At 32.5% G+C, this 15393-nt stretch overlaps 1 protein-coding gene and 1 long non-coding RNA gene across 2 annotated transcripts; both read right to left on the bottom strand.

Annotated features, from left to right (window-relative positions):
- Window positions 1–2077: 2077 nt before the first annotated feature.
- Window positions 2078–8058, bottom strand: LOC132721151 (uncharacterized). The gene is made up of 3 exons (XM_060705405.1): window positions 7702–8058; window positions 7292–7410; window positions 2078–2265 (listed from the first exon to the last, which is right to left on the bottom strand). Exons 1-3 carry the CDS (start codon window positions 7752–7754, stop codon window positions 2078–2080), a joined length of 360 nt encoding a protein of 119 aa, XP_060561388.1. The 5' UTR covers window positions 7755–8058.
- Window positions 8059–9762: 1704 nt separating this feature from the next.
- On the bottom strand, window positions 9763–13143 carry LOC132721149 (uncharacterized). The gene is made up of 3 exons (XR_009624427.1): window positions 12984–13143; window positions 12551–12655; window positions 9763–10917 (listed from the first exon to the last, which is right to left on the bottom strand). It is a non-coding gene; the product is annotated as an uncharacterized LOC132721149 (long non-coding RNA).
- Window positions 13144–15393: the final 2250 nt, after the last annotated feature.

Genomic DNA, 15393 nt, shown 5'->3' with positions numbered 1-15393 from the left:
ATAAATAAAGAAATAAAACTTGGAGCTTTTTTAAAAATACAAAAAACACAAACAACAACAATCAAACAAAAACACTATAATTTACAGAACATATGCATGAAACAGACAAACGGACGGCGAGATGATTATTACTAAGTATTAAGAGAAAAAAATGCAAAATTAATGTAAACTTACGGAGAGAATCGGCATGCTGTAGCTATCTTCATCAATGTTTTCATTCCCTCTGTCAGTGTTTCCCTCATCTCTGTCTCTATGATGATTTTCAAATCCTTGTCCAACTGTTACAACATAATATCAGATAATACTCGATAAAAATATAAAACAATGGCAAAAGTACAATCAAAGTACACAGTGAATCCAACCACTTAGCTAAGTTTTTTTTATCTAGGTAACTGCATTGTCAATATATAAAGACCACTGTTTAATAATCATGGTAATTATCATTTAACCAATGACACTCTTCTTAGTGTATCTGTTTTATAGAAATATCATGTAGAAGAAAATCATGGACCATTGACCACTTAGAAACATCTCTAAATTTGTTTTACAATGATCAACCTTCAGTTTGTATAGATAATCAAATATCTTGTATAATATTTATTTCCGGTGTGGCGTGAATTTTGTCAGACCCGTGAGAATCGTAAGTCTTAACGTTCTGCGCATGCACTGGTAGTTGTCGGACGGGGCCTTGAGGGATGTAAGACTTTGTCTTGTATTTAAAAGATAGGATCGTACCTTATTCAGACGTTCCTCACTGATTTGTTTCTCTGTTTTATACCTGGGGTAGATCTTCTCAAAGGCCACCTTAATTAGACTTTTCTTTGTACATGATGTATTCTTTCGTTCGTTGTATGTAATCATTGTGGGCTTCAAAGCTGGCCTCTTTGAATTCATTTCGGTCATCAACATCGGCAGTAGCGTATTCGTTGAAGTTGTCAGATGCAATATTCATCTGTGTGTATGCATCCAAACATTTCCTGTCCAGTTCTTTGTATTCCTTATCATTTAAGAGTTTATAAATAAAATTCAAATTCAATAAACTTGTTATATATTGTTTTTATATATATATACTTTTATGAAAAAGATGTTCCATCTTTAGAATGTGTTACAGTCCGACTGACTCATCCGTCACTTTAATGTTGAAATGCTCATAATGATGGGTATTATAAGTTTGATAATATTAGAAAATGGTTTGATGAATTGATTTTTGTAGATCAATATCTTTATGAAGAGCTCTTGAAACTTCCGGAAGAAATTTGACAGAAATGATATATACAAGAAGTTGTAAACTCTTTGAATGAAATAAAAAACAACTAATGATTAACGTGGCATCATTTAAGTTGATACAGCTTAACTTTATAACAGTTTATAAAGTAGATTTTAGCTATACAATTTGTAAGAATAGTCAGCATTTTTTTGTGTTACAAATATTAAAACTAAAACTTACCGTAATAGCTTCCTGTAAGGATTCAAGTGCTTGCTGGTGTTTATGGCATACTTGTGATAATTTCCTTAGCAATTTCTTACATGCAGCCGTTTCTTCTTTTGGTAAAAACCTATATAAAATAAAGACCGAGACTAGCTAGTACCAAAACATTAATTATCATATTTTCTTACTTGTTGCATGAACTCAAACAGTTTAATTGATTTACTATAAAATAAAAATTAAAACAGTGATATGTTAAATTTAGAGGGGTTTTCTGACACACACGAGGTGATTGAAAAAAATTTCTCAAGATATGTGTATCATTCGATGTAGGTCTAGACCAATACATTATGTGCAAATTTTCATATCAATTCGTAATCCCGTTTTTTCTTTTCAAGAAAAAAAGTTTTATTGTGCAAAATGACCCAAAAATGAAAAGCGTTGCAACGCTCAGTCGGGCTAAGTATATCTTAGAAAATCGATATTCAAGTTGATTCAGAGTATATTTCTTTTTTTATCCTTTGCAGAAATACCTATTTTAGTGCATCACTTCCTCTATGTAAGAATTTCAATTTTAATGTTTAACAGCTAATAACATTGACCTCAGCGGTCAAAAAATACGGTATTACGTGTATGAAGCTTTTTAATAACTTAAGTATTATATGTCTGTCTTGTTCTTCTCAACCTATCAGTTGAAGGGCTTGAACTCTTTGAATCACCTTCGTCATTTTGTGGGTCATCTTCAGGCCAATAATCTAAATTACCCTTCTCACGAGATATATAATATTCAAACGCAGAATCTTTCAGTAGATCAAAAGCCTCGTTCAACAGAGGAACATCTGAAACATAATTCACAAGTTACGAAAAAGTTTCCTTCCGATCTTTTACTGTTAACGAATATGGTTTGAAACTTTGTACATTTCACTATGCGCATTATCTTTATCATACAGGCCCTTTATGGCTTAAAATGCTATCATTTTTTTTTCTAAAAAACTTTGTTTTAAATTTTTGATATCTTCTCACAGTTTCAAAAAAATATCTGGTAAAAAGTGATCCCCCGGAAGCATTAAAACAGCAAAATTACATGAAAATTGCAGACTCGGTTTGATTGAGTCTGTACATGAGGGGTAATAAAAGGATGCAACATTTGCCCTATAGATTAACTATCTTTGCATTTTTTGCTTTGTTGGCAATTGGTATAATTATTATGAATTAGTTTTTATGAGAAAGTCAAAATACTACTTTGTTTACATTTTGCTATGTGTATGACACATAACTGCACATTCAGAGATAATTTCTTCAGCAGTTAAACATCTAACATGCTTTAAATCTATTATCAAAACATGATTTAACACATGTTTGACACTTCCAAAGAATTTAATTAACATTGATTTCTAAGGCATAATGTGCCTTTAATGATTGCATAGAAATATGCAATAGAATGAAACCTAAGTAGTTTTTAATTTAACAATATTAGTATGTCTATAAAACTAATTGAACGGAAATATATTTAGACATTTGAACTTAACATAATTGCTTACACACATTTTGTCACAAAGTAAATTTTAGAGAAATATTTGATTTGACAACACAGACAGAAACTTACACACATATTGAGTAAAGAAAGTGTACATAAATATTCTCGACAGATCCAAATATACATTGGATTTATCAAAACTGAATAAAAAAAGTGTGTACAGGAACAGATATATTTACTTTAGAAAGTATACACGAATACATTCTGTATTAATCAATATTTAATAAAGAAACCATTTACGAATATACCCTCGATTAATCAATATTAATTAAAAAAGAAAAATACACATACACGGATATACTCTAGATTAATCAACATTTGATAAAGAAAGTATGCATACAAGAATAAACTCTAGATCAATAAATCAATATTGAAAAAAGAATGCGCTGTAGGAGCACATTTGTCTCGGACCACATTTGCCTTACCTAAGACCGATGAGGTCGCATTTGTCCCACGTGAGACAAATGGGACCTCAAATGTCTACCCAGAAAAACACATGTGTGTGACAAATGTGCTCCGATCAAGTTTTTTAAGGGACAAGAAAGCACATTTGTCTCATGTGATTTTAAGGGACAAGAAAGCACATTTGTCTCACGTCATTTGATATGAATTATTTATCACATATTTTCCCACGGCAGAAATTCTTTTTTAGAATCGAGGTTCGCCGTTTAACCTCATGTCAAGTGTAATCATCAATAGATTTGCTAATGCTTTCTTTATGAAAACCTAAAGTGGAACTATTAATTCTAATATCTCTAATTCAAGGAATTTATTGGCTTAACCTGAAGGCGTACAATGAAACATACCAAATCCCGTTCACGATGGTACAATGGTGACAGTGCGATGACACGATGGTACGTTGATGAAAACGCGATGGTGCAATGGTGAAAACACAATGGTGCGGAAGTGAAACAACGATTGTACGTTTGTGAAACAACGATTGTACGATGGCGAAACAACGAAGGCTCGATGATGAAAACGTGATGGTACTATGGTGAAAGACGATGTTACGATGGTGAAAGTACGATGGTACGATATGATGAAACTGCGATGACATGATGATGAAAACGCGATATTATTTTCTCTATCGTGTCATCGCATCATCGTAATTTCACCATCATGTCATCGTGTCTTAATCATCGTACCATCTCAATGAATCATCGTACCATCGTGCATAGCTGTTCAGGGAGACAAAAATGTTACTTATGTCCAAATGGAACAACGTAATCGGTTGATATTGAATGATACAATATCGTGACTTGTTTTGCAACTCGCCGAAATCTCGTGTCTCGCTTCGCATCTCGTTCGTCGACGCGAGACAAGAAAAAATTTATTCCAGGTCATTTACCGCTAAATAGTATTCCCTTTATAGTCTACCTAAAACTGACATTTTTCAAAGAGCTACAAAACATAGCTAGACCCGTTTTAGAGAACAAATACCTATCTCATTTTAAAGAGTTTATGATCAAACTGATAAAACTGATATAAAATTATGAGAAAAGTAGGGGTCATGTTTATTCTAAGAAACAATTCTAGCGTCACATTTGTTACTGTAAAATCACTTAAAGGTCCATTATGCCTAAGAAATTATTTTATTTGTAGTTATTTTGGTATACTTTTATAGCTCCAAAAAGTTACAAGCATCTAACTTCCTCAGAAATCATTATTTGAATATTTATAAATTCACACTTACCATATCTAAAGAAGTATAAATTTATTCTAATAATTCTAATATACATAAATGACATAGCTTTCATTGGTAATGATATAAAAATTGATTTATACGCAGACGATTCTACTCTTTATGAGTCCGGAGAAAATATATCAAAAGTAAAAGAAAAACCTCAAGATCATTTAAATAACATTAAGAAATGGTGCAAAATAAATAATATGGCCTTAAATCCAGATAAATCAAAATGTATGGTAATAGGAACAAGACAAAAAGTAAATATTATGAGAAAATCGTATCTTAAGATAAATGAAATAGTTCTTGAAAATGTAACTGATCAAAAAGTCCTGGGTATTTGCATAGATAACAACTTAAAATGGCACTTGCAAATTGACAATGTTTGTAAAAAAACTTAACGGAAAAATTGCCTTATTGAAAAAAATATCGTGTTTTTTTCACTTTGATATGAAATTATTGTTTTACAATGCATATACATGTATATTGCCTATTATAGACTATTGTTGTATTATATGGGGTAAAGGAAACACAAACTACATAAATAATTTTTGTAATTTACAAAAACGAATTGCTAAAATCATTTTACAGCAACCACAAAGATCTCCGTCAATGAAGCTATTCGAAGCTCTTAACTGGTTCCCGTTCCCTGACAGATGTAAATACCACACGGCAGTGCTTGGTTTTAAAACTTTAAATAACATGGCACCGACTTATATGACAGAACTGATGACTTTATCCGACAACAAAATATATAACTTAAGATCTAGGTCACGAAAATATATTGTATTATGGACAGGACCTAAAACAAATTATATTAAAGACACATTTTCTTATTATGGCATGAACATTTGGAACAATATACCTTTAAATATTCGTAATGTTAATAACCTCAAATGTTTTTTAAAAAATACAAATCATATCTTGATGTTCATATGAATGAGTGAATGAATGAATGAATAAATGTACAAACGAATGAACGAACGAACAAATGATGCAATATACGTATATGTTTAAACAAATTGTTGAGTGTCTGTCGAAAGTATATGAGTTGTTTTATGCTAAAAATTACATATTATACATTCATTTTGCTACCTATGCATGTCCTGTTGTTGTTGTTGTTGTTTTCTATTTCAGAAGGCCACATTGGAAATAAGATATATATGATTGCTATTGTATGTTCTTAATGTGTAACCTTCTTTAAATAAAGATATTATTATTATTATTATTATTATTATTATTATTATTCATTTCTGAAATCTCGTGGTACGGGATACTTCGACATTGCGAGATGTCGTGTTACAATATCGTGCCTCGCTTCATGTCTCATCGGAATGTCGCGTATCGCCCGATTCTGAGTGGCCCGATATTCAATAATTATTATCCCGGATTATTTTAGGAACTCGTGCATGTTGTAAATGCTTTTTCAATGGCGGATCTGAAAGCCGCAATTCTTGGAAAATGACGATTGTTTTATACATATATTTCTGATGAAAAAAAAAATACATGTGTAATGGTCTTCTAATTTTCTTCCATAGATCATTTAAGAGCCTCCGTAGCCGACTGATTTCAAAAACCACTTGCCCCTTACCGCTGTAGGTTCGACACATACACGGGGCGTCGAACTATTCATGCGAGGATCCCGGTCAGGGTCCAAATGCGGAATACCTATCCGCGAACGCACGAAATAGTTATCGCGTGCGCAAACAAAAACTATCCCTTTAAAACATAATATTTTTCGCGTGCACACGTAATAGTATCGCGTGGCCACGTAATAGCTATCGTGTGCGCAGGTTATAGATAAGAAAATCATTAGGTCCCCTTTATGCCACCGTAGATACTACCTTGTTGTTGCTAATAATATTTCTAGTGCCATTAATCATTTATAAAACTTTAAGCATTGAAAATAAACGTATCACAATTAATAAAGATAAGAAAAGACTTGCTGCATATGTGTGCTGCACTTGTAGAAATTTTCATTGTGACATGCAGAACAGGGATATTCTTTAATTAAATATATGACTCCTATGCAGAGGCAGGAAGTTTTTGACTGACCGGAAGTGACCTAAAACGGTATTATAAATACAGAAAACACAGAACAATGGCTGGTAGCCGGTATACAGATGGGCATAATTGTTACCTTTTAAGAATTTTATGGAAAAATGTGAGACAAATGTGCTTCGAGTGTCCTTTCTATTGTGTGTCGGACACATCTGTCTCATATCCAATTTGTCGCAAATATGAATGTTTACGAGCACATCGGTCACACTTCGTGAGACAAATGTGCTCCGAGACAAATGTGCTCCTACAATGCGCACTTGCATGAATATATTCCATTTCATTAATCAATATTGAGTAAAGAAAGTACATATGTATGAAAATATCAATATTGAAAAAAGACTGTACGCATGAATAAATGTACTCCAGATTTATCAATATCGAGTAAAGAATGTACATATGCATGAATATACTCCAGATTTATTAATCAATATTGAAAAAAAGGAATGAACACAAATTTGCGTGGATAAATCAATGCTTAATAACTTATTAAAAAACAAATGAAATAATATAAAAATTAATATACATGTATATGAAAAAGAGAAAGAAATAAACTTATAATTATATAATGGTAATTATTTGTTACATCTAAGAGGCGGGAATTTTGTGATCTTGGTTAATATCATTGCTGAAGGATCTCGTCCTTTTATAATTTCATCAGCAAATAATTCACACAGCTTCCGAAACTCAACAAACCGATTGGTTCTGCAAAAAAATTGAATAAAATATGATTAATCAATCATATTTAAGAACATTTTATTGTTACAATTGAAGTGAATTGTCTATATTTATTCACTTTTTATCACTAACGATAGTTACATTAATCATTTGTAGCTATTTGAAGTGAACAACATAAGTTTTGATAAGTAAAATACTTTACAATAATTCATCTTCACTTTTTCACAAAGGAATAGATCTATTTAATTTTCAATCGGAATTCAAATCACTTCTCCATTTGTTTGATGATCGGCAAAAATAAAGAAAAGATAAACTTACATCAGAGTTCCGTTCTGCGAAAAGATATATGAAGGCTGATATACAGTGTCCATTCTTATATTTTTTCTTACAAGTAATAAAGGATGACAGCTGAATTAAGCTGCAGATCTTGTCAAATTGGCGTCGCTAAATGATTTGGTTGTTAACGTAATGACGTCATAAACGTTGGTACGTAATTAAAGGCACGTCATTACAATTTTCACGAAGTGATCTCTCCTTTATTGTCGGGTAGATGACATACTTCACGAGTGGTCTCCCCTCTTCACGTCACCTAAATGGCTTGGGTAGATACTCGGCAATTTCTACGTACTGTTTTTTTTCTTTTAATTTACATGACACTTACTAGTATTTAATTCGCGCAAAAAATCTACACTTTGCTATAATTTCTTATTTAACAGCAAGTCTGTTCCACACATTATAAATCGGTCATTTGCATACTGATTACAAGTATATGAGCCGCGTCACGACAAAACCAACATAGTGCGTTTGCGACTAGCATGGATCCAGACCAGCCTGCGTATTCGCGCAGTCTGATCAGGATCCATGCTGTTCGCTTACCAAAATCTATAACAAGTAGAGAAACTGATAGCGAACAGCATGGATCCTGAAGAGTGCGCGGATGCGCAGGCTGGTCTGGACCCATGCTGGTCGCAAACGCACTATGTTGGTTTTGTCATGGCACGGCTCATATATTGTCAGCGCAAATGTCATATATGGCTCTTCGTTAGGTTTTCGAAAGAAAACGATATGCTTTTTTATTAAATGAGAGTTATAAAATGTTGTGCGATGGTTTTGAGACGAATGATTGTAATTAAGATTGTGACATTGAAACGGTTTTGCTTCACAAAATGTTTTAGACAGTTTTCTTAATTAAATTCATTTAAAGCAGCACGCCTCCAGATTTCATGTTTATTTTCATGAAAAATTTGGAATGTATTTTCATAGCAAAATATTGTGAGTTGAACAAGTAAAGTAAATAACATATTGCAATCGACACTTGCAATCTAAGAAAATTTCCAAAAAGTCGTCAACATATGCAAAAAACAGCACTCACTGCATTACTAACGCAGTAGAAGTATGGTAACAAAATACTGCAAAATCAGTCTTGAACCGCACTTAACATGTAAAATATAACTTGGATCTTGAATGTTTTTACCTTTCTTAAAATGTTAGTTCATGTTTCTCAATATTGATTGTCTTGAAATATTTGGCTTATCTGGAGGCGTGCAGCTTTAAGCTATTCAACAATTGGTGTGCTTATTTCTCCTATTGTTATACATTCTTCAAACGGATCATTACAAACTTTAACTCTTAACCTTGTTGACCCAACAGTGATTAGCCTTTGCTACCAGTACATAGCCAGATCAGTATGAAAAGCCCGTGCACTCCGACCAGGCTCTATTATACTCAATGTTAATATCTAATATTAAAAAATGTCAAGAAAGCTGTTTTATTTTATCCTTGTCATTGCTTAACATATAAACACGCTGTGTTTAACAAATTTATGCCGAGTTACTTCATTGGGTAGTTTGCTATTTACATTTTGAAAAGGATGGTTATAAATTATATATGATATTTATATGTGATCAAAAGAGTCCTCACGTTTACATACGTTCACATCCTCACGTTTACATACGTTCACATATGTCGTTGCACAAATACGTACCCTAAATTAAAAAGATTTATTAAGAAAAAACAAACAGAAGTTTGATATCTTTTAGCCATAACAAATATTTATTTATCAAAGATAAAGCAAGTCAGGGCTTTTTAAATCAGTTTATATAGACTAAGTGTAATAATAATAATAAATTTATAATTAATGAAAAAAGACGGAAAAAGACAAGCAATCTTTAACTCCTTTTATTCCTAGAAATCATGATCAAAGGTTTATTCAGTTTATTGCAGACTTTTAATCAGGTATTGCATGATTTGAATGTGTCTACGAGTTTCAATAATGTTGGCTTTTGTTTAGTTTCTGTTGTTTATTTTTCACGCAACAGAGTGGCGTGATAAATACGCCTGGTAACATCAACAAATGTATTACATGACATAACAGATGTCATTATGTCATGATAGTATGTAGTAAGTTACAGAAGCTCAAGAATAATTGTGAATCTTTATTTCAACCTGCATTTGTATCCTTTTTTAATGTATCAAGACTTAGTATAATGTTATGTAAAAATGATGAAGTTAAATGACGTATTAGAATAAGTTCAATGGAATAATAACAATAAATAATACATTAAAGAACACAATAAACACGTTAACAAAAACAACACATCAAAATGGAATAGTTAACCTGTTATAACAAAGATATAACGCAAAATAAAATTTAAATGAAAGTTATAAACCAGACACAACACAAAAAAAATGTTTAAATGAAAGTTATAATAAAAAGAAAGAACACAAAAATGAAATTTATATGAATAATAACAATTCTCGCGTCATAGACATATAAAAAAAAGACAGATAGTCAGCCATCATTCCAAAAAAGGAGATGATATTTTAAACCCCAAGTCAAAGTGACAATTGCTGTCAACAAGCAAGCACTGTGTATAACCAGTTGTTCGTAGATTACTGCTACATAATATAATCTAATACTTATTCCAGTCATAGTGTGTTCAATTATCGTGCAAGATGTGTTTTATCTTAGACTTTAAAGCTATCATTGATAATCAATCCTACAAGTTACAGACAAACGCCATCATCTGTTCCCCGTGCAAGATGTGTTTTATCTTAAACTTTAAAGTTATCATTGATAATCAGTCCTACATGTTCCAGACAGACGCTTTCATCTGTTTCACGTGCAAAATGTGTTTTATCTTAAACTTTAAAGTTATCATTGATAATCAATCCTACAAGTTACAGACAAACGCCATCATCTGTTTCACGTGCAAGATGTGTTTTATCTTAGACTTTAAAGTTATCATTGATAATCAATCCTACAAGTTACAGACAAACGCCATCATCTGTTCCCCGTGTAAGATGTGTTTTATCTTAAACTTTAAAGTTATCATTGATAATTAATCCTACACGACAGATAGTCGCGATCACTAGTTTCAAATGTAAGACTACAACTGTAAAGTTATCATTAATAATCAATCCTATACGTTCCAGATAGTGGCCATCATCTGTTTCCCGTGCAAGATGTGTTTTATCTTTAACTGTGAAGTTATCATTGATAATCAGTCCTACACTACTTGTCTTGTTCTCGTCCTGAAATAAATGAAACATGTTACAGACAAATGTACTCAAGGGCATGTCTTTAATATACTGGTTATCTGTGATGTTACATAAAATACATACTCGTAAAATAATGCACGTTTATTACTTCATTTTTTTTGATAATCGTGACGTCAAAATAATCAAAACATAATGCTGCTGAGAACTTATATCTTATTATCAATCTTGATTAGTCAAAACAATTGTGTTGTATTATTAATTCGCTATTAAGACTGTTGAAGGGTAGTATGACTGTGTATAAATGGTAGTTTGCTCATATATCACTCACTTAGGACTTGTGTAATATAAGTTTTCAACCGTTTTATGATTGGGTACATAATCTGTCGTAAATATTAATATATTATAACATGCTGCATTATTTAAATAAAGGATAACTTTCTTTTAAGCAACGCAATTCTGTTTTGTGTATAACACTTTGAGGTTAATGGAAATTGTTGGACATCATCTTCATACCATTTCCCTTTTTTGCAAGGTGTGTGCGTGTGTGTGTACTGGGGGGGGGGGGGGGGTGCACATGCGCTGCAAGGGATTTACAACACGTCAGAGCCAGATACTAGTAATTACCTATTGGGAGACTGTGCATGCTTTAAAGAAGCTGATTTATAGTACCTTTAAAGATGTACACGTATATGCACATTATTCAATATTTTGTAGTAATGTACCGTGTTGTACTGCTAACATGAGAAGCGTGGCTTGTAAATAAACTGAAACATAATGTATTTTAAAATAATAACATTCGAAAAAGTGAAAGTCTTAGAATAAATATGTTTATCACTCAGTGCTTTTCATTATTATCGTTCTCCTTATTAATATAACTCGCAGTTCAGCCTTGTTAATCATGGTGTTACCATACAAACAAAACCGTATTATGAACTATGGTCAAAGTCACTTATCTCACTTTATACGAGCGTATATCCAAAAACAGGGTTATCAGGTGACTTGCGATTGTTTCTTGAACTCCTGCAAACCTTGCGTTTTCTTGGTGCCAATCGATTACATAACATTCGCAGATACTTTTTGCTTCCCCGAAACGGCAAGCCCTAGAGTCGGGTTGACGGGTTAATCTCCCCTTTTACGCATGTGCAGTACCAAGTACCAAAGAGGACAAAACTACCAAAATGTATGACCCCCTCCCCCAAAGAGCAAATTATAAAAAAACGACCCTTCACCCAAATGAGCAATCATGCTAACAGGTATGCTACCCCAACCTCTTGGAGCAAATTATACCAAAAGATATGACCTCCAGCCCAGTTCACAAAAGGAATCATAAAAAATGTATGGCCTCCAACAGGTATAACCCTAACCCCTAGGAGCAATCGGAACAAAATGTATGACCACCAACTTCAGGGAACGATCAAACCAAAAAGGTATGACCGCCAACTGAAAGGAGCAATCATACTTAAAGGTATAATCTCAAACCCTGAGCAACCATACCATAGTTTAGACATACAACTTTAAGGAGCAGTCTACTTAATTGACATCCAGCACTTAGGAGCAATCACATGAAAGGTATGACCGTCATTTCAATAATGTAAAAATTTGGGAATTAAGCGCCCTTTTATATTACCATTATCAGTTTAATGTAACTGAGTAGGTGATTACTTACCAATTATATGTCTCGGCGAATTGTCATCCCGTATCTAACACATTTTCATAATAACAGCCAACACACTTACAAATAATGATATTGATAATGGCAAATTTGACATACCTGAAAAGAGAAAAGAAATCATGCAATATATTTTCTAAATCATGAAGCAGATAAAACATAGCTTGCTTATAAAGACAAAATATGAATAAAACAGATGTGAAATATTCTGTTTGACTGTGTTATTAGGAGAAAGAGCAAAGTACATCAATTAAGGTTATTCTGATATGTCAGTGGCATGATTGGTTTTGGTACAAAGTAAAGTAGATAAATTGTTTTATACGGACAATGCTTAGAATGTCAAATTATGAATCACTGTTAAATCACTTCAAAGCATAGCAATTTAGGAATAAATAAATAAATAAATAGATTTAATTTGTCATGAACTCACCACGACTTCCAGTGCTACAAATTGAACCGCTCTGTGTATAACCTGAGCTGCACACACAATTTGTACTACATTCAGAGTTACTAACACCGGAACAGTCCGCGTTATCGCCACACGTGTCCCCAAGGCCTAAAAGAGTAAAATGCAAATTCGTTCAAATGTAAATTAAATTGAAATTCATTTCCTAGAAAGTAAGGAGAAAGTATAAAATACTCGTTCCCAAAAAAACCTTTTGATTACGGATGCTTTAACTAAAAACCATGCAGTATTTATTGCACCGTTTATAACCATGACATAAAACATTTTCACGTCTGAAGCTGAAGTTGAATGTGAAATTTCAATCATTGCCAAATCTGTGCTTACAAAAATCAAAGGTTAGTGAGACTGTTTAATCATTAATATTATTAAGAAGTCGATACCCCTTGTTTAATTATTAATATTATTAAGACACTCCACTTTCCTGACAGACCTTCCATCAGTGACCTTTACTAATATTTAGAGAATTTCAATAATTTTGAAGTAAATCCTCCAAGTTTACACCAACAATCCTTTCTTTTTTTCTTTTTAGTGAAGACTTGTTTAGGAAAATGAAAATTTTTTCCTCTGAATGAGATGAATTTTAACCTCAAAATTGTTTTTGCCTTTTCCATATACTTGTTGCTTTAAATTCAATAACTTACATGTATATGCAACACTGCTGTGTAGTAATATCTTTAGTATTTTGTTTTAAAATGAGGTTATCTTTACATTGCCTTCTTTCACATATATAATTCAAAGAATAAAGGAAAATGTTTATTCAGCAATAGACTACTTTAAAAATACACAAAGTACCCATTTTAGCTATTAATGATTATATTAGCATATCAATATTGTATCTATTTAGTTAAAGTGACATTATACCCATCCAAAGGTAAATAGTGAATAAACAGGTGAAAGTCGAAATAACCTTACATTTTTACCATGATTCGTTTCAGTTTTTCAATATATTCCGTAACTCGTATGTCTCAAAGAATGTTTTGGAGATATCTGTCGAGGGATAAAATTCTATTTAATAAAAGAATGGGACAGTCTTTATGTTTTAGGCAGATATATATTTTATCCAAAACTTTTTCTTATATCAACTGTTGTCAAGCACCATTATTATTGTCAATCTTGAAATCTATAGTCAATAAAACTCAACTTGACATTGCAAAAAATGAGCTTAATGTCACTTAAATGTTTTAGATATAATATGGTGATATATGCCATGAAATAATAATGTAAGGTACAGTAGGAGATGGCTCTCCGACCCCACTGCACCAATTACGGGGAAAATAAATGGGCAACCTATGTTTCTGAAAAATTAAAAAAAAAGAGTTCAAAGGCATTGGTCATCTTGCATCGCCTTCTCTAGTCTTTAACCAATTAGAAAACACATACCAAATATAGGACAACGACAAAGCCAATTCAGTCGGTTAGAAACTTAAAAGAAAAAATAAACACTTTAAACAGCTACATTTGTTCGCTCTGCTTTCTCATTTTAACTTATTTAATCGTTTACTGTTACTTATAATCCTTCAGATATTACGTAAACACCTAACGGAAAATTAGGTTTAGTTTCATATGTCGATAGGGTACACTTGTGCCGTCACCTGTTTTTGTGTGACCTGCTGGGCTACTTTAGCATCGCAAGTGATGTCTACAACAAACTTAATGCACCATATAAGACACAAGAACCGGTTGAACCGGGTGATGCTCCCCGAGAAGGTTTTGGACACAGGAAAGTATGAAAAAATGAACAAAGGACAAAAACTCTAAAATAAGGCAAGGCGGAGTTATGCTTTTTTGCAATGCACTTCTATTCAATGAGATCTATCTATCTATAAAGTTTCCTAATGATATCACTTATAGTTTCAGAGCTATGTCCCGGGTAAAATTCAAAATGTTAAAATGAACAAAGGGCAATAACTCCAAAATTAGACAAGGCTTTGTTTAGGTTATTTAAGCATTGCAGTTCAATCCAATGATATCTAGCTACCTACAGAATTTCATGTTGATATATCTAATAGTTTTAGAGTTATGTCCGGACAAAAGTCAAAAAGTAAAAATAAACAAAGGGCAATAACTTCAAAATAAGGCAAGGCAGGGTAATGATTCTTTAGCACTGCACTTCTACCCAATGATACCTATCTATCTACAAAGTTTCATGTTACTATCTCTTATAATTTCAGAGTTATGTCCCGGACAATGTTCAAAGCGTCAAAATAAACAAAGGGCAATAACTCCAAAAGTAGACAAGACAGTGTTACAGTTCTTGTGTTCTGCAAACCCTCTTAATGAGATCTATCTACTTACAAAGTTTCATGTTGATACCTCTTATAGTTTTTAGACTTATGTCCTAGACAAAGTCAAAGTGAAAAAATAGACAAAATTT

The sequence above is a fragment of the Ruditapes philippinarum genome, unplaced genomic scaffold (genome assembly GCF_026571515.1).
Source record: "Ruditapes philippinarum isolate M1 unplaced genomic scaffold, ASM2657151v2 ctg6357_1_1_1_1, whole genome shotgun sequence".
Classification (NCBI taxonomy): domain Eukaryota; kingdom Metazoa; phylum Mollusca; class Bivalvia; order Venerida; family Veneridae; genus Ruditapes; species Ruditapes philippinarum.
This window is presented reverse-complemented; position numbering and strand designations above follow the sequence as displayed.